This window comes from Galleria mellonella, unplaced genomic scaffold (assembly GCF_026898425.1).
Source record: "Galleria mellonella isolate WM207_F2 unplaced genomic scaffold, CSIRO_AGI_GalMel_v1 utg38, whole genome shotgun sequence".
NCBI classification, from domain to species: Eukaryota; Metazoa; Arthropoda; class Insecta; order Lepidoptera; family Pyralidae; genus Galleria; species Galleria mellonella.
The window spans coordinates 1,820,929-1,842,258 of NW_026442090.1; the positions used below are offsets into that span (position 1 = coordinate 1,820,929).

Sequence of the window (21,330 nt, forward strand, 5' to 3'; positions counted from 1 at the left end):
ATTTCTTATCAGTGGATTGTTGATAAGAAAAATAAATGAATATAGAATATTATAGACCGGCCATCTTATAATTCTAATGCGTTAATGTTGTTTCAAAAAACAATCCACGATCTTAACTATAATAAACTTATTTTACCAGTAATTTTCTGTTCTTATTTTAAACAAAAGAAAATGCACCGCCTACTTCATAAATGGCAACTCCGCGGCCGAGACAGTTCTCGAAAATAGTCGAATTAAAATATTTGAATTTAGAATGCGAAATCTTGTGTCAAATGCATTTTCTATCACCGGAGATTTAATCGTAATTTTAAATTCATACCTACAAATTGACAAGATTCGAACTCAAGACCTTTGTTTAGAAAATTAGATTAGTAAACCACTAGGTCACATGTTCATGATCCCTCTCATAACAAATATGAGTAAAACAATAATTTTCTATTCAAGAAAACATGTCAATGGCTAAACTCATTAACTGCTTTGTACATCCGATTGCGGTACGTAGAAATATAAATGACACAGTTTAAACTGTGACAGTAGTCCAATTTTAAACCGCTACAGAAAAATGTATTGTTGCGGACCGTATTATGTATGTAGATAATTGTATATTAATAACAGTATTTCTTTTTGTGTTTCCTTCATTTGTGTAAACTGCATTGGCTGTCTTAAATAAATAAATATAATAAAATCGTAATTGATCACTGTCTGTACATAGAAGATATATAACGCTTTGTCTGTTTGTCTGATTGTCAGTATGTTTGTGCACGTTAAACTCAGAAACGGCTTAACTAATTTGAATGCTATTTTCACTGATGCGTTGCGGTTTGCTCCACTTAACATTGTGTTTGTTTTATTTAAATCGGTTCATAAATAAAAAAACATATCAATCTAAAAAATCACATATAAAATGCTATAAAATAAGCAATCAAAAATTCAACTGATTGGCTGAAACTTTATGAAGGTGTTAGGTATGTAATTATCATTTAAGTATATAATACAATATAAAACCAGATTCATGAAGGGTTCCAATGTGAATGATATACGGGAACTACATAGCTAAAAGCGGGCAACGCTGCGGGATACGCCTAGTAAATAAATATATTAATCAAAGGCTACTAGCAAATATTTATTGATCAAAAAATAATAATTTGAGTTCAGTGGAATTGTTTACTGCATTCTGTTAATTTAATTATCAATAATATAACATACTACATTACATCTAGGTTACTGTATCTATACAAATAAAAATATAACGAACAGATAGATACAATAAATGGACCATTCTTCTTCTTCTTCTCTGTTCTAATCTTAATTGTTAACTCATTTGCAATTTTGTTTTGCGATTGCTTTGTTCCCATTGTACCCATTCGAAAGGCTTAAACATTTGTTTTCAAACAATAAACTAATTAATAATATTCCTCTTATTCAAGTCGCTTAATTATATCGCTCAAATATTTAAAATGTCGAATATGCAAAATCTAAATAGTTAAGAATCTTCTTCTTCTTCTTCCTACCCTTATCCCAACTATCATTTGGGGTCGGCGTAATAAGTTTTCCTCTTCCATTCTTTTCTATTCCCAGTCATTTCCGCATTTACTCCCATTTTGGCCATATCGTACCATACAATCCATCCATGTCTTTTTAGATCTTCCTCTCCTCTTATAGCCATCTACTTTCATTCTTAATACTTTTTTTAAAATAATTATGCTCCTCATTCCTGCGCATCACGTGCCCATACATAAATAGTTAAGAATGTAGTCCACAAAAAAACCAAACTTCAATTGTAACAAAACCAGTTATTTTTATTTTAAAACTAAATTACCACTACATATTTTGACGAAATTTCTAAGAGATCAGTCTATAAGTATGTCCAGTCAGATAACCGTCAGTTTTAAAATAATTTTCCAAGTGGGTTTACAACTGACGAAGTTACGAGGTAACAAAAATAGTAAGAGAAATACAACCGAATTGAGCCACTCCTTCCTTTTGAAGTCGATTGAAAATGTACTAAATTTAGATTTAGACGATATTTTTGTCAATACAGAACCGATTTTAATAATTTTTTCTATAATCAGTAATTTAACTCAATATATACATTATTATATTATATTCTAAAATATTAATTATGCATAATTTATATTAGAGACGTATTAAAAATATTTAATGTCCCTATTTTACCGAACATATTAGAAGCCAACGTGAGGGAAGGGCTTGTTAGTAAATTAAAAATACTACTGCTCGTAACACATACACTGTGATCACAATTTGACACGCGCGCTATCAAACTCCGTGACTTTTGCCTTTTTGCGATTTCATTTCGCGATCGCTTTGTTCCCGTCGTGCCCATTCACCTCGTGTATAACGGTAACGTATAGTAAAAAATCAGTTACTCACCATTCATTTGTTTGCACTGCAACAGTACGCCATTAGACAGGTGTATGGTAAAGAGTTTTTTAGTGCTGTTATAGTAATGGTGTATTATATTTTTTGTGGCCTTGATAATTAATTTGAATACATTATGAATTGCTTGGTACGTATTTTAACTATTTTTTTAATTAGATAATTATAAAATTTAAGATAGATTAAAATACTGTATTAATAATTGTCTAATACCATTAGTATAATAATCGCAAATTGTACGTTATTTAAAAAAAAATTTTTTTTGATTATAGAAACATAGTTAATGAAGTAAATTCTAAATTCAAAACCGTTTGATGATATTTATTTAAACTTAAGATTAAAAAAAACAATTAACAAATTTATCGGGACTATTTCGTTGTAATATTTTCGCCTACAAATTGAGTATTTTAGTAAATTAAATATGTCATTGTCGAATATGCACCATCTGTCTGATTATACATTTATAGGAAGTTTTCGATTATTTAAATTGTTACAAATATTTTTTAATATCATTGACAATTAAACTACTATATATACTACAATTGTAATTACATACTTACAAATAACATAAATTGACCTAAGTTACGAGTCACTAATTCACGATACTCTTTTTAAATACGACACTTCGAATCACTTAATTAAAGTTATTTGACGAAAAAACTACAAGTCTTAGTAATATAATAAAATTTTAATTTGTTGTTGTTGATTTGGGGGATATTTAAGAAAAAATTACTTGAGGGGGGTCTTCATAAGACAAACAGATGCGAATACAATAATTTTTAAAAAATTTTGTTTGTTCATCTAGCTGTACGTTAATTTCAAAATTACACAAAACTACTGCACCGATTTAGATGTAGTTTTCACAGTTGTATTTCTAAAGATTTATCTTCAAAAGTGGTGTATGTTTCATCTCATTATGCCATCTTGAAGTGATCTATTTAATTGGTTTCCTACTTCTGAAATCCACAGGCAAAAAATTAATGAAATTTTATATTGTACATTAGTTTATTCTATACTATTGTAATATCTACGTTATCAAAACTGACATTTTGTATCGAATCGCTATCGCGCTCAGTTTTTCACTTCGAATTGGAGTGGGACAGACTGATATACAGATAACATAGCTATATAACAGTACAATCGCATAAACGCGAGGATAATAAACAAGTAGGACACACAAATTGGTCAGGATCATAAGTGACACGGCGAGTAAGGGACGCGTTACAAATTTTTATTGGACTGATCGTGGGGAGCAGTGGGAATTATGGTAAATAGTTGTTTGAACTTCTTTAGTGATTATTTAATCTGTGGCTGTATGAATTTAAATTAAACGATTTGTGAATAGTGCTGGTAAAATTGTAAGATTTTTATGTACATTTTTTTTTTTATTAATATAACGAATAATGTGAGAATTAACTATATACCTATTATCATATGTTCGAAATTTGAATTTAAATTTGACATAGTGCAGTCTGCTATGTCTATGGTACTATTCATGTCTATACGTGACGCTTACCACGTTCTATTAAGCGGACCGTCAGCATGTTTGCCATTATAAGTTGCATAAAAATTTATAAAAAAAAAAAAGGATTAATAATATACGAATATTTTAAATTAATTTAATCTGTCTCAACGGTAATATACACATATAACTTTTGTATAATTTATGTCACAGTAGCTGTGTGGTCCCAGCGTAGAATGGGATGCCCCTTTCTTTTCTGTGGATGTCTTAAAAGGCGACTAAGGGAACTTAATGGTGGAGGGATGAACACCAGCGTCCATTTAAAAACCTCACCAAAATATAACTGCAACTGTCAACTCGCCTGACAAATGTGGCACTTACTACCAAAACTCCCTTATCATGGGGGAGGCCTATGTTCAGCAGTGGACAGTTAACTGTTTTGTCTATGTATGTATTCGCCTATACCCCCATACGTAGCCATTCCTGAGGACTCGGTTGTTATTCCTCTGTACCCTGTCAATTCACTGTCATATCCCACCCTTCAAACCGAAACACAGCCATGTAAACACAACTGCTTCATGATAGAAACACGAATGAGGCAGAGGTGCCCAAGCAAACGACTTTTGTACAAAGTCTCCATAAGTCTATAAGTGTAGATATTCATTAGAAAGCAATTCATTCAATTTCATTCTCTTAAAATAAACACAAAAATGTACAATATTTTACGAATATTTTCTATGTTTACGTTTTTATAAAGATTGACATTATTGTAATATCACTTAGAACTCATTTGCTTTTAAAAAAGAAATGAAACATTTTAAAGGCCATTTAAAATTAAAAAAATAAAAGTACAATAAATAAATTAAATTCCATAAATACCTTCTGCCATTAATTTGATTTGTGATAAAAAAAACATTATCAATTTATTCGTTCAAATGTTGATATATATATATATATATATATATATATATATATATATATATATATATATATATATATATATATATATATATATATATATATATATATATATATATCGATCCTTTGATGTGTTTTTTGGACGACAGTACGTATATACGCGATCAATATATATTTTTATATAGTGGAAGTATTATTTAAGATTGTGTTCAATAAAAAATCCGATTTAAATCTGACAAAACCAGTTATTTTGATTAAAAAACTAAAGTAACTGCATCGATTTATATTTGACACACACATGTATATTTTTTTCTATAATGTTACTGTTGCGGAAACTATATTATTTTTTTGTTTTTTCCATATGACCATTCTAGCGATAGCGAGCGGTGCGATGGTGAAAGGTAGCTGTAGGCATCATATTGAGTTCTTTAGAACACAATCCGTTATTATAACATCCATTAAAATTCATCTATTTCGATAAATTAGCAATATTTTTTTTTATTAGCGGCCAAATTTCGTCTATATGCTATTAACAATTTCTAAAGAAATATTCTACCACTTTATTTCTTTAACCAAAAAGAAACAAACATAGAAAAATAACAAACTTTTTAAATTAATGCTTCTTGTTTTAAACCGAATTTAAACAGAAAAAGGTTCTCAATTCGATTTTTTTTTATATATACGTCATAACTCCATCAGTTGTAAACCGATTTGGAAGATTCTATTTTATCTGAAAAAATTTAGTCCGCAGTTTGGTGCTGAACTTGTCATTGTATATTTTTATTTATGATGTAATAAAGAGTTAAATAAATAAATAAATGCATGGTAATGATTTTGATTTCAATCTGTACTAGCGACTCACTCCGGCTTTCCACGGGTAGTAGAGAATTATATGCTTACATTTTTTATACAAGTTTGTTGCATCGAGTAGAGACTAGACGGATATGGTAGGCTGTCCTTAAAAGACAGACATACGCCATCCTATACTTTTTGTAGACCTATAAAAGTAAAACAATTCCAGCATAACTAAAATGGATAAGGCAGCGTTTTAATTTTTGATTGTAGATCTCTGAATCGACTTAATTTCTTCCGACATCTTAAACTCAACAATTATTATTATTTTTCAATAAATTTACATACAATATTAAGTTATACATATAAACCTTCCTCTTGAATCATTCTATCTATTGATGAAAATCTCACTAAAATCCATTGCGTCTTTTAAAAGATTTACGCGTTGAAACGGCAGGTGGCGACTTTGTTTTATACTATATAAAGATAAATAAATCCCTATTAATATAATAAATATGAAAGTAAATTTGTTACATATTAGAACTTGAATAACTCAACCAATCATTTTGAAACTTACATACATAGTTTTCCAAACAGGACGCATAGACAAAGTCACGGACAAAACCTAACATGTAGGGGGAAAGGAATCGTTAGTAATGTAGACTGAGAATCCCATTGCTAGCAATACACCCAGCCAGGTCGACCTCCTCGCGGTTCCCCCTGGAAACTATCATGGTTAATTCCTGATGAAATTCATCACGATGAGCTAACTGGCCTGTTTTCATTCTCATCTATCACTCTTCACTGGTGCTCCGCCAGCGTATCCCGTTAGCGCAGGCGGAGTGACCATACTATTTTCACCCATCAAAAAAAAAATCTAACAGGTATGTAATATAGGCCTTGTACCATGATTTCATTGATCATAGTTAATGGAAATATATACCATCATCATAGAAAACAATTAATCGTGTTATTGCTGCAAAAGCTTTATTGCTATAATTATTTCTACAAATATAGACCAGCAGATAAGGGTATGATAAGATTTTACTATTTCTATTAGGTAAATAGATTAACTGGTTACCTTGAAGACTAATTATATAGTTGCCACATTACCTTGAATTACCTTATATCAATAATTAAGATTGTGTTCCACAAACAAAACCAGACGGAGACTTTGTACAAAAGTCGATTGCTTGGGTACCTCTGTTCCATTCGTGTTTCAACCGTGAAGCAGTTGTTTGCATGGCTGTGTTTCGGTTTGAAGGGTGAAATATGGCGTGAATTTACTGGGTACAGAGGAATAACACCTGAGTACTCAGGAATGGCAACACATGGGGGGTATCATGGGCGAAACAGTATACTCTGTTATGTCCATGGTACTGCTCATATCTATAGGCGACGCTTTTTTTTTTTTTTTAATACCAGAGGTATTACGCATGCGTTGCCGACTCTAAAGAAACATCTTTCTTCCTTTTGAAGAACCCTATGCTGTAGGTGACAAAATCATACAGTTATTTTGATTTATAAACTATTAAACTGATTTTCATAAAAATTGTCTGAGAGTATTCTGTATGTATGTTTACCATTTCAGATATTACAATTTTCTAAATCGGTTTACAATTAACGGAGCTACGAGTACGAGGTAACATACATAAAAAAATTTACCGAACTGAAAATCGCCTTCCTTTTAAAGTCGGCTATAAATAAAGATAGATTAATTCTACCTCTATATTTTTAAGTGACTTCAAAAGTAGGATCGAATACGTTACGCGATATCTTTGCCAATAATGAATTTATTTTAATATGTTCATTCATTAATTCAGTATTCAATATAATTCTTACGAATATAGAAAACAAAACTGCCACTTTTTACTCATTTTCCCGTTTTAAAGAAGTTACATCGAATCAGATGGTCATGAGAAGACTAGAATAATGGCAGTGTCTTGAACATTCATTATTTGATATTTGATTTACTCAATATTCCCTGTTCATTGTTGTGTCAATTATCACCTAAACAGGAAATATGGTCAGTATAATAGATAATATATTATCAATTACAATGCCTTCAAATTAATAGGGTTTTACTGCCGTGTTGTTCTTGTTTTAATATCTTCATATCGGCCTTTAACTATCTATCGTTGACCATAAGCCTCTCCTGTTTGGGGGTTTGCCAGTAGATGCTACGCTTGTCAGGCGAATTAGCAACCGCAGTTAGGCTTTGGAGATGTTTTAAGAGGGACGCAGCCCATCCCTCGCATTCACTTAGTCGCTTACGACACTCACGGGAAAGGAAGGGGTGATCTATTCTATACCGGGACCATACAGGCATGCCGGTTTTTAATATCGAACCGTTATTACCGTTTTTTACGAAGCAAAATTATTGTATGTATTATATCTTTAGCTTACTAATAATATATTATAAGTATCACAGGGAGACTGTACAAAAGTCTTTTGCTTGGGCATATATATATCTTTGTTTATTAACTCCTGGTTTCTTAACAATTCAACCAATTGTCCTGAAATTTAATATACAGCACACGTAGTATTTGTACGTGGGCTTCTTTTTATTCCGATCAATCGATATATCACGGTCATGTAGACGGATTCGCGGTTAAAAATGTTTGAAATATTTTCGCTACTGTAAAACATTTTTAGCTCATGTCTATAGGCGACGGTTACTACTACTATCAGATGGGTCAGCTTATTTAACGTGGCATAAAAAAATCTATATCTAGTGTATACTATTTATACACTAGATAGATAAAGAGGAAAGATTTGATTTATGTATGTTTGTTTGTAACTGATAAGCTTTAAAACTGCTCAACTAATGTTAAAGACTTACTTATAATAAAGATTTACTTATGGAAAACTACATCATCAAAATTAGAGAACTCCACGAAAATTATAAAAATATAACTCAAGGTATCAATACTTTACCTATTAAAGCTAATATATTTTTTATGCAACTTAAAATGGCAAATAAGCTGACGGCCTACCAGATGAAAAGTAGTAACCGTTGCCTATAGAGATGAACAGTACCATGGGCATAACAGAATATACTGTTTCGCCCATTATACCCCCCAAGCGTTGTCATTCCTGAGGACTAAGGTGTTATGCCTCTGTACCACGTAAATTTACTGCCAAATCCCTATCTTCAAATCGAAACACAGCCATGCAAATACAACTGCTTCACGGTAAAAACACGAAGGGGGCAGAGGTACTCAAGCAAACTACTTTTATACAAAATCTCCTTGGTAAATACTAATTTTCTCTTTCTATTTATCTAAATATTCGTGCAAATTCGGGGCAAATCGCTAGCTGTAAATACTAGTATTTAAAATCGCTAGTTTATTTAATAAATAACACATCTCTCATACAGCCACATACATTTTTATATGGTATTTATTATTCCATTATAATCAGTTACCGTTATCGAAAACTAATACAAAATATCTTATCAAAATGAATTATACATATACAAGGAACTAAATCTTTAAATTTTTACATTGACGTCTTTTACGTATTTTTCCTCGATAACTGCATAATATCAATTATAAATACCTATTCTTAAATATTTAACGTTGATTGAAATTTATATGAGTAAATATTTTTAACAAGAGATTTGATAACAAGAGTTAGATACGCCCTGCATTCTTGTAGGGATGAGAAATCGACCAGCAAATATGGATGAAAGAAGACTGTATATAGCTAAAATGAGAATGTTGAGATGGGATATACGGTGTGACTGGACTGGACAAGATTAAGAATGAGTACATCAGAGGAAATTTGAAAGTAGCGCCAGTGATACATGAACAGTGATGGGTGATGAACACATAATATGGAGATGTGAAGAGAATATTTTAACAAAAGTGTTATGTATGAATATAAACGGGTATTAGAGGAAGATATTAAAGAAATGGATGGACTGTATGACTAATAATGTGTTACTATTAATGGATGAAAATGGAATGATAACCCCGTCTGTTTTATTGGTATACACTGGCGAGGTACCGGTGAGAGATGATAAGTGAAGATGAAAGCAGGTCGTTTAACCTATCGTGATAAATTCTACAAGAATTAATTATTTATCTTTAATCCCTTTTTTCGCCCTTTTCAGTTTATTCATTTTTCTGTTACGCCTTAACCAGGCAAAAATTTAATTATTCCTCTCCATGCTAAGGAAGAGATCGCTATTTACCGATAAGGCCGCCCATTGTTGCCTCTTTAACTTGCTTTTATAAAATTAAATTTATGTAATTAATTATTCATTTTATTTGTGTATATAATGTAAATCTTTATAATCTGTATCATTCTTTTCAGAGAATAATAGAGTTTTTATTAATTCATTCGTGATGATTTCAGGGGGCACCGGTTTAAGGTCGACCTGATAAAGTATATTGCTAGCAATTGGGCTGTTAAATTCCATTTAAAATAAATGTAATAACACTTCTAAATACTTGCAAAATGATATTGAATATTTGGAGTAAAATATTTCTCACGTACTCTGTCAAATATGGCATTTACATAATTCATATTCATTCCCAACACCCCATTAGCGTCCCACTGGCTATGGGTCTCACCTTATAGGTCGTTATTATCATGCTGGCGAAATAGGGTATTATTTGGATTTCTCTTCTCATGCACTGATATTTTGACAGTTAATCATAATAACACCACCTAATAAACATGAACAAAACTTGACAAGAACCACAAAAAACACCATTTTTCTTAATTTTTTTAAAGTTTAACCATATTCATTCAATCGATTAATTAATTTTATATTTGAAATTGAATATTAACTGACTGTGGTAGAGTCAATTATTCATTTGTTTACATTTTCAATAAATTCCTTGGGAACAGACTATCGTTTAACGACGAAAATTAATGGCACAGATAGTCAAATAAGTCTAAATTAACACATTTTTTATATTTAAAAGTATCCTCTTGTCAATGCAATCAATTCATGTATTCTATTCCAGCCAGCTCTATTTCAGGCCATATCTTTGACTTCCCTATACGACATGAGTGACCTAGTGTTTCCTATATCTGTCTTATGTAGTTAGTTCCTTGGTCTTCTCCTTCCTCCGTAAATAGTGGACTACAACAATTTTTCCTTCTACGAGTAGTATGCTCTTTAAAAAATCGTCATGTCGTATAAGGTAGCCCAGCATTTTCAGCTTTCTGTTCTACACTTTATCTACATTTCGAATGTCTCAAGCATCTTTTTTTAACATTATCACATAAAATGGTTAATATCCCAATTTACGCATTCAAAAACATACAAAAATTAATTACTAAGAAACCTACATTTACAAGATTTTATGAATTCTTGTAACAAGATCCATCACACGCGTACTAAACATATAGTGATGTTCCTTGACACAATTGGCTTAATAACTAACCCGGCGGCCATGGGAAAGTATAGCGAATTGACGCAATTAACAAAATTGATGATTCCCATCAAACGAAACTCTCAATAACGAGAAGTAAACCATTATTAAAACAACGTCTAAAAAAAGGAGGCAATTATTTTATTTTTTTAATAACTATTGGCAAACAAGCATACGACGAACCTGATGCTAAATAGTTTCTGAACCTAAACCTTGTTCTGTACCCTTTTTTCAACTGACTTCAAAAAAAGGAGGAGGTTTCTCAATTCAGTCGTATTTTTTGTGTTTTATAAATCGATTTAAGAAATACTTTTTTCCCTTCCAAGAAAAATACTTTCAGATTAGTTCGATAGAAATTTTATCAAATTCGATTCAATGGTTTAATTTTTAAATCAAACTAACTGGTTTTACCACAATTGAAGTAAGTGTTTTTTTGTGCAATAAAAACTTTTTGAAGAGTGTCATGCTGTAATTTCTTGAGAAAATTTCGGCAGGGAGCTCATCCCATAACCTGAATGTCCGCTGAAAGAAGTTCTTCTGAATCCGCGCTATATGTAACCATGGTTGCGAATTCCCTGTCCAATATTATTAGTTATTGAGATAAAATCTAATAAATCTACTATATTACACTGCACCTGACTCTTCCCTACTATTCTTCTATATCCAAAGTTTGCTTGGACGAAATCTTTTTTAAGGACAAGGCCACTCATTGTTTTCTCAGTTTGAACTTTTTTATAATATCTTTTTTGTATTTTTACTAAGTTTACAGCTGTAATCTTTTAGCGAAATCAATAAACAGTATCTTTCCATCTATTCGCTATATTTTCGTACAGTTCCGGCATAGAACGGGCCACCCCTTCCTTTCCCGTGTATGTCGTAAGAGGCGACTAAGAAAATTTAATAATCGAGAGATGGGTAGCAGCGTTCTTTTTTTAACATCGCCAAGGGTTAACTTGGGTGACCAACTGCCAAGGGTGGCAACTACTGGCAAATGCTCAGCAAAGGACAGTTAACGGCTGATATGATTATGATATATATGGTGATCCATCTTTTCGACAATTTATCTATCTCTCGTCTCACAAAGAATATATTTAAACGCTACTTTTAGAAATCTCTTGAAATAATGTTTGTCGGATTCAAGTGATTGATTGGTTCAGTTCAAGTTTGTGGTACACAATGATATGGCAAATGTTGTGTTTAACTGGAAAATAAATTCAAAGAAATCGTCATGGCTCAGTGGTATACTAATTCAACTTATATATCTCGAAAGGACTTGAATTAGAAAATAGCCAACACCAAAAATTTGTCCATCAAATTAAATATATTACCAACTCTTCACTAATGGAAAATGCTTAAAAAGACCAAATTATTCAGAATGAGAGAGAGGTCAGATTGCTATCATCATTATTTTCATATCAGCCTTCAACTGTCCACTGCTGAACATAAACCTCCTTCTTGGTGGGGTTTTGCTAATAGTTGCCTAGTTTAACAGGCATATTGGCAACCGCAGTTAGGCTTCGGATATGTTTTAGGGGGAACTCTGCTACCCATCCCTCACCCACACTATATATATATATATATATATAATGATCACGATCTCACCTGATGAAAAGCGATAATGTGGTTTAAGATAGAGATCGTGGTCCCACAAATAACCTACTCATATATGCCTTCAACTGGTGCAAATTATAATATAATCAGGAAGCAAGTTCGACTTATGTATTATAATATTCATATCATCATCATCATTATCTTCATCATAATATGAATATTATAAAAAAATATATTATAAATATTTATAATTTGTAAATGCTATTAATTACCCCAGAATTGAAAGCTATTCTCTTTCATACGACTTCAAAATAGAATTAAATAATTAAGCCAAACTGGTTCCATCTCTGTACACATAAATAACAAAGGTCGATTCATTTATTTATGTGTATCCTATTACTTCCTCATTACAGAATTAGATACCAATTCGATAAAATATAACAAACAATATTATTAATTACATAAGCAAAATTATTTATATAACAATGTTATAACAAATAATAATATGTACCTATATACAGTCTTAATACTGTATATAAATATTGTTTATATTGTAAATAGTTATTTTTAAATGAGATTTTTGTTTTTTTTTTTATCAACAAATAATCCATGTTAGATCCGTCAAAAGAACAACAAATAATAATATGATAAATATCGTTATTCTCGCTATGAACATAATAGAATACATAACTATATGTATTTGCAAAATATTATTTTTAAAGTAGAATACGTTTACGTTAATGAAAGTTTTCTTCGTGAAAAATGACATAAATTCGCTTCCTGACAATTAAAGTAATTAGATTTTTTTTCAACAAAAAACCCAACGTCAATTGCGATAAAACCAATTGTTTTAGTTTAAAAATTAAATTACTGAACAGATTTTGATAAAATGTTTACAGGACAAGTTTAAAAGTATGTCCTTGTAGATAAAAAATAATTTTTCAAATCAGTTTCCAACTAACGGAGGTAAAAAACATAAAAAATACAACCGAATTGGAATCCTTTTTTGAAGTCGGTTTAAAAGAACATACCAATTTTGATAATGCTGTAAATTTTGTACCATACCTAGATAAGCATAACCTCGACAAAACAGTTAAATCATAAATGTATGACTTTGAAAAGTGTATGAATCATGTGTAATCAGTATTTGACCAAGGAAGTTGATACTATATGAGTATATAGTATGACTAAGTACCAACATACAAAAAATAACAACTAATTTTAGCTTTTAATCAATTTATCAGTATTATTTACCATGTTTTATTATTTCCTTTTAGTTTATTATTGTTTTTATTGATACAAATATTTTTTTTTATCTATTTATCTAATTAGTATTATGTATTTGTCAAATTTGTTTTTGGTGAGTATTTCAATAATTGGTTTATTCTTTATTACAGAGCAAACTCTTCGGTTCCAAATCCAGTGACTTCGAAAACGAGGCACTCGAAGTACACAACGAGTATCGACGAGAACATGGCGTGGAACCTCTCATTTTGAACAAAGAAATCAGTAAGGTCAGCCAAAAATGGGCTGAAGAGTTAGCGAAAAGAGACCAAATGGAATACAGCCACAATAAAAACTACGGCGAAAACATCTATTGTGGCTGGACAACTGATACGAACACAAAAATAAAAGCCAGAGATTGTGTGGACAGATGGTACAGTGAAATCAGTCAATTCTCATTTGGTAGAGAACCGGAAGTATTAAAATGCGGTCATTTCACACAAATAGTCTGGAAGACTACCAAAGAATTGGGTATAGGAAGTGCCAAGAGCAAGTCTGGTAAGCTGTATGTTGTCGCCCACTATCATCCACCAGGCAATTTCAGTAATCAATTTGCTAAAAACGTACCACCGCCCGGCGCTTTACAGTTTAGAAAAACAAATAATTCTGAAGCACCCAAAGGATCGAACAATAATGTACCAGCTACATCTCCTCCACAGCGAAATAGTAAGAATATCAGTGAAATAGCATCAGATTTGGTGAACAAATTTAAATCGACGTCCATATCTGGAGAGAAATTCGAAGAAGAGTTTCTGAAAGCGCATAATGAGTATAGGAAAAATCATGGCGTACCACCTGTGAAATTGAATAAGAAGCTATGCAAATACGCGGAAGAGTGGGCCAAAACACTGGTAAAGAAAGGCAAAATGGAACACAGGGACCAAGACGAGTACGGTGAGAATATATTTTACGCTTGGTCTTCTAATCCAAACTTTGAAATAACTGGAAAGGATCCCGTAGACAAATGGTACAGTGAAATAAAAGATCATAAATTTGGCAAAGAACCTACCAATTTAGGAACGGGTCATTTTACTCAGGTTATCTGGGAGGATACACAAGAGATCGGTGTCGGTATGGCGAGGTCCAAAGAAGGTCAAATTTACGTAGTAGGGAATTATTACCCACCTGGAAATATTGTTGGCAGTTTTGCCCAAAAAGTACGTCCGCCTATTAATTAAAGTTTCTTAATAACAATATAGGTATTAGGTTTAATAACTATTTATTCAATAGCCAAAGATACATTCCAAATAGGTAGTTGCTTCCTTATTTTTACACATTTATTTATTTCTGTTGTAAATAGGGTTAGAAAAAAATATATAAGTTATATGTTTTTATATTGTTTCTTTTATTTATTTAAATCTTTAAAAAAAAGCTCTGTTAACAAATTTTAGAAATATATTTTTACACTTCATCTTTTTTTTTTAATAAACTTCGCTCAACGTTACTCGCTAATAATGTAGCTTTCTGTAAGTGAAAATTTTTTAAAATCATATAACTATTTTTTTTATTTAAAGTTCATTGCAAACAAATAAGCATGTTTTTCCTCTTTATAATATGTATTACAGTGTAGATAAAAGATTTTGTAAGTTGACCTAACATTTAGAATATTATGTTTTGTATATAAAGATTTAACAATAGTATGTAATATTCATCATCATCACCATATCAGCTTTTAACTGTTCACTGCTGAAAATAGACCTCCCCCATTAAGGAGGATTTGCCAGTCGTTGCCATGCTTGGCAAGCGAATTGGCAACCGCAGTTAGGCTTTTAGTGATATTTTAAGAAGGACACTGCTGCCCATCCTTTAACCATTAGTTTCACTTAGTCGCCTCTTACAACACCCATGACAAAGGAAGGGGGTTCCATTCTGTTCCAGGACCATACGGCATATAATATTATATATGTAGATACAATCATTGTTATTTAATGATTAAGAAATGACCAACATTCCTTGACCAATAAAGCCTAACTGCCAGTCTACCAAGCCAGGCAACTACTTGCAAAACCTATGGACTACACTTCATTAGAGGACAGTTACATACATACATACATACATATCTGTCACGCCTGTCTCCCATTAGGGTAGACAGAAACAATGGAACGCCAAATGCTTCGATTCAAACGAACCTCTTTCGCTTCTGCCACATTCATCAATCTTTTCATACACGCTCGCCGGTTACGGGTACTTTTAATTTGGCCATTCTTTATTCTTCTTTGGCCATTTCTCTACGTCGCCTAATTGGTCGACATACGTCCGTCTAGGGCGGCCCCTACCGACATCTCCATTCATTCTTGCTCGATAAATCGCTAGAGGACAGTTAATGATTGATATAACAATGATTCTTATTGATGGTCTATAAAATCATTAGAAGGAGATATTTTTATTTATTTATTCATTAGTACAAAATACAAATATGTGTACATGGCAGACTTAATGCTAAAAGCATTCTCTCCCAGTCAACCATAGGGAAGTGTCAGAATACTCGAATGCGGTACTACTAATTATTGATATACATATATATTAAAATTACATATATAAACGAATAAATATCTATGAATAACAAATATACTTACACATATATGACATATACTATATTATACACGAAATTGAGAATAATATAAAGTACTTACTGCTCGGATAAAGTAAAAAAGTGATTTTGTACAAAACAAGAGTAAAATAGATATTCTACTCATGTTCCTACTGGCATAGTGTGGTCGTTTGATTGTTTCCATTTGAAGAAGCAATATAGCAGTGAGATTACAGGGTACAGAGACATAACTCACGCAGTACGGTTTTTAAATAATATTATAAACATCATTGATATATTTAGTAATAGCTTGCCAAAGATATTAGAAGCGGCTCAGGAATATCTAGAGTCGGGTTAAATACATTTATTATAGCACACTAGGTTTATAATATTGATTTGGCTTTTGCTGTTGTAATGTTATAATTATTTTTAATCAATAAATAAATAAATAATATCACGGACCTCAGATATGATAACACAAGACAGCTTATCATAAGCATCACAATGTGTTCTGTAATGTCTGTAATGTTATTTCATCATCATCATATCCTTTAACTATGCACTGCTGAACATATTCCCCTAAGGGAGTTTTGCCAGTAGTTACCACGCTTGGCAAACGGATTGGCAACCGCAGTTAGACTCCCTTAGTCGCCTCATACGACACAGTCCGGAAAGGAAGGGGTAGCCTATTCTATACCGGGACCACACGGGAATAATGTTATTTATATCTGAAGATTCATCACTTTCTATTAAGTGAACGTTTGTATACAATTTCAACCTGCATTTACTCGTAAATTTAAATAATAGATCTTATAAAAAAATTATGTTAAATATTTTTTTTTACTCTCTTACTTTGTTAAACTTCAGAATACCTTCTCTTAGATCATTAGAATTTATTTACACTTTATTGCACCATTTATAAAATAGTAAATACATTTAACTGTAATTAGTGATTAAACGAACTTACCCAAGTGAAGTTCTATCACAATTATACGAAGCGCTTCGTCCGAAGAGATTATTATTTGTAGAATATAAACAACATGTAGTAACGCACAAGTGACACCGCCCCTGCACTATTGTTGAGAGAGGGATTCCCCCTTTTTCCTTTTTCTTTTTATTCCCCGGTAGGTACATAGTCTACTTAGCCCGTTCATTTCATTTCCTGTTCATTAAGTTCAGAGTTAAAAATTATTTAAAACTTATGTTTGACCATTGAAATATTTTTTGGTACAGTTCTGATGGGTATAATTAAACTGGGTCGGGAGGGAGTACGTACTAATCTCTTCGGACGAAGCGCTTCGTATAATTGTGATAGAACTTCACTTGGGTAAGTTCGTTTAATCACTAATTATACTTCGCGCTTCGTCCTCGAGATTATTATTTGTAGAATATAAACAACATGTAGACTTTGAGAGTTCCAACCAAAAAATATTATCAATGAAAACACTTCTTTTATGATTGTATGTTTTATTGGATTACAAAGTGAACAAATAGAACTAAAAATTAATCGACATTATGTTATTCTACTATTAATCTATAATAGTACATAATCTTTTTTAATCATCACACAATTCGATAAACACAATATTATTTTTGATTATTATTAATTATCGGCTTAGCAAAGGACGAATTATCTGTATTAATCATAGGCCTACTGTAAAATTTGGCGAAAGCAGTGGAGTTGGCATTCCAGCCGCAGCAGCTCCATTTAAGTATTGTATCTACACTGACACCTAGAGAGCGTGCCCGGGACGCGGCGGCATGTCGCGTGCTGTGCGCAGAGAGTACAAATATGTACGTCCAGTCCACATTCGTCTAATGTCAGTTTCACCCATCGGCTAATAGTTTGTCTACCGCTTTGTGAGGTCGACAGACACCACTAAAAAGATTATCAGAATTCCTTAGAAGAATTGTTCTATTTAAATTTAATCACCATTGAAAGTCAGAATATACGGAACTAGGTATATTCCTATACTTATCATAATCGTTATGATTTTTTAGATTAAGAAATTTTGAACGCTCCAAATCTTTAGTGCAAAATCCTCCATACTCAATGGCTGGACAAGCCGACACGAGTAAAGCTACCAGTTGAGCAAATTCCCTGATTAAAATACGTTCATATTGACAAAAACTTTCTGATTGAGATCGAATTCGTAATCTATTTTCGAATGGTAAGCTTAATTGTAGACTGTGTGAGTCTACAACTATTCCCATAAATTTACAAGATAATGAAGGCTCAAGGTTACTTTTATCCTGATTAATTGTAAAACCTGAGGAAGATAGTAGTTTGGAAGTCATCTCAATATTTGTCAAGCATTGTTGATAAGAATTACCCAATAAAAACCAATTATCTAAGTATAAGGTAAATAAAAAATCGCCAGTTTTTAAAAGTCTAGTAATCGGCTTCATTAATTTAATAAAAATGTAAGGTGCGGTAGCTAAACTAAATGGCAAAACATTAAATTGATATAATTTATTGTCAAAAATAAATCGGATATATTTTTTAGATTCATTATGAATGTTTATTAAAAAATAAGCGTCTTTAAGGTCTAATGTTGCCATATAGAAATCTTTTGATATTAATTTTAATGCAGTTCGTAAATCTTCTAATTCTTCGTAAATAAATATTATTCGTATATGATCCGTCTGGATAAATTTATTTAATCTCTTGAGATTCAATACGAGCCTCATTTTGCCATTAAGTTTTTGTATTATATTAAAAATATTAGATATAAACCGCCCTTATAAGGTATACACTCTGAAACAGCGTCAATTTGTAGAAGATTATTAATTGCATCAATATATTGATATTTTTCTGAATCTGTATGATTCTTGATAAACAGGTGACCAAAAAATTATTTTGTAACCCTTAATCCATGAAAGAATCAAGTGAACATTTGTGATAATAGACCATTGATCATAAAAGTGTGTTAAACGACCTGCATACTTAACTGGAATATACGTATCTAGTAACGACGACGTGGATGTTGTGTCGGAGGAGGTGGCGACGGCGGCTGCGGTGGTGGTGGAACCCACGACGTCGCTATGTGCCCAGCCGGCTGCGTTGGGAGAATCAAGGGTCATGCTGCGGCAGGCTGACGGAATCTCGCTCCCATGCCCGGCTGCTTGCGTGCCGGTGCTGGAGCTCTCCGGTTTAAAAGCCTTGAAGGAAGAATGTCGGTTCTTCTTGGCAGGTTTTTGGTACCATCAGAAACCACCTTTAGGTCTATGTCTGATTTGTTAACAGCTTCGGTCGATTTTATTGTTTCAGCCAATTTATAGCCAAATAAGAAGGTATCAACTTTTGTGTTTGTAAGATATTCCTTCATATCCTTCTTTAAAGCACTTAGAATGAAGTGTCGTCTAGTCATGGAGTCGCTATGCTGTATGTCACACATTAGACGGCTGAGATCCATAAGTTTTTGTAAAAGTTCTTTATCTTTTTGATTACAATTAAGCTATGTTGAAATAGCTTGACCTAAACAAGATATGGCTGAAGCCGTTGGTTTCTTTTTTATCTCAATACCTTTATCACGCGTAGTAGCTAGTTCTGGAAGCTCTGCTTTTTATCTCGGGATTTATTGTGGGAGCACTACAAGTAAGCAGTTAGCTGGTAGTGGGTATTTATTTACTAATTATTTTTTAAGCTCTTTACTAATTCCTTCTTGGGCGATGTGTTGAAATCGCAATGGCAATTCTTTATGGACATCGCTACCATAATTATTAGTACACGTTGGATCGACTCCAAGAATTTCTAAAGTCTCAGTATCTAGCTACTGAGGCTCCACATTTGACGGGCCTGGACAGTTTTGACCAGCGTCTTGATCCGTCATCGGATTATTTTTTACTACAGACTCCCTACCGTCTGGATACGTTAACGCATCGTGAATCACATCTACATCGTCTGATGGAAGGTTTACAGTCTCTGGTTCTAGTATCTCTTCCTCAGGAAGATCTATTAACCAGTCTACTGATTCCGCTATTAATTGAGGCGTCTCTGACATATGCATCATATAATATATAAATATATGATGTGTATATGCATAAATTTATGCAATTGTATAAAAAAGTATAGTATGTGTCGAGTTCGTCCTGATAACGGCTCTGGGTACATACTAACATTGTTAACGTGGATACGTTAAAACCTAATATTTTTTGTCTCCAATAAGCATTATTGTTTATACAATACACCCCTATAATCAAATATTCTCTATAACTGAAATCAAAAGTAACGACTTCTCTTTTATATATATATTGCCAATAATTTATTTAAAAATATTTTATTAAAAATGAAATTCTATATTTATATTTATTATATCCTTTTATGGGTGTTATTTGAAAATGCGATAACGAAAGTTATCGAAACACGGCTGTTGTGTACAATTCCCGCTGAATTGCACGTCAACCATTTCGTTTGAATGCGGTGATATAGCCCATATGACTATCTCGATTGCATTCTTCTGGAGACAAAAATTACTTTTGTGTATAGATATAGTTTTGAAAATAAATACCTGGTCTACAACGACACTATGTAATGTTGAATGTTGGGTCGTTGAGATCACTACTATTCCTTTTTGGCATCTTTTTTTTTTTTTTTTTTTTTTATTAACACGACAACGCGATGTATTATGTGCGGAGCGGTGAAGCACTAAATTGCGAATGAACAGGAAATGAAATGAACGGGCTAAGTAGACTATGTACCTACCGGGGAATAAAAAGAAAAAGGAAAAAGGGGGAATCCCTCTCTCAACAATAGTGCAGGGGCGGTGTCACTTGTGCGTTACTACATGTTGTTTATATTCTACAAATAATAATCTCGAGGACGAAGCGCGAAGTATAATAAGAAATGATACAAAAGGCGGCCTTATCGCTAAGCAATCTCTTCCAGACAACCTTTGGGTAGAGAACATTGAGAAAAGAAAGAAAAACAAAGGGTAGGTGGCCCACTATTATATATAAACAAATATATACAAAGATATATACATATATATGCATATACATATATA

General features: G+C 32.3%; 2 protein-coding genes and 1 pseudogene across 2 annotated transcripts in view; 2 read left to right on the top strand and 1 right to left on the bottom strand.

The window, feature by feature from the left end:
* Positions 1-11,818, top strand: part of LOC113522598 (uncharacterized) — a 407,257-nt gene extending 395,439 nt beyond the window's left edge. Inside the window, exon 18 of the mRNA XM_026908337.3 lies at positions 11,741-11,818. Within this exon, the coding sequence (XP_026764138.2) occupies positions 11,741-11,803 (63 nt within the window). The 3' untranslated portion in view covers positions 11,804-11,818. The remainder of the gene's footprint in view (positions 1-11,740) is intronic.
* Positions 3,736-15,128, top strand: LOC113522497 (uncharacterized). Its single transcript, XM_026908196.3, has 2 exons — positions 3,736-3,755; positions 13,908-15,128. The coding sequence occupies exon 2, from the start codon at positions 14,067-14,069 to the stop codon at positions 14,970-14,972; it is 906 nt and encodes a 301-aa protein (XP_026763997.2). The 5' UTR covers positions 3,736-3,755; positions 13,908-14,066; the 3' UTR covers positions 14,973-15,128.
* Positions 15,129-19,298: 4,170 nt separating this feature from the next.
* Positions 19,299-20,334, bottom strand: LOC128201258 (uncharacterized; annotated as a pseudogene).
* Between the last annotated feature and the right edge of the window lie 996 nt (positions 20,335-21,330).

Bases quoted from the DNA above. Each gene is read 5' to 3' on its own strand.
- LOC113522497 (XM_026908196.3), top strand. From the start codon at position 14,067: ATGGAATACAGCCACAATAAAAACTACGGCGAAAACATCTATTGTGGC.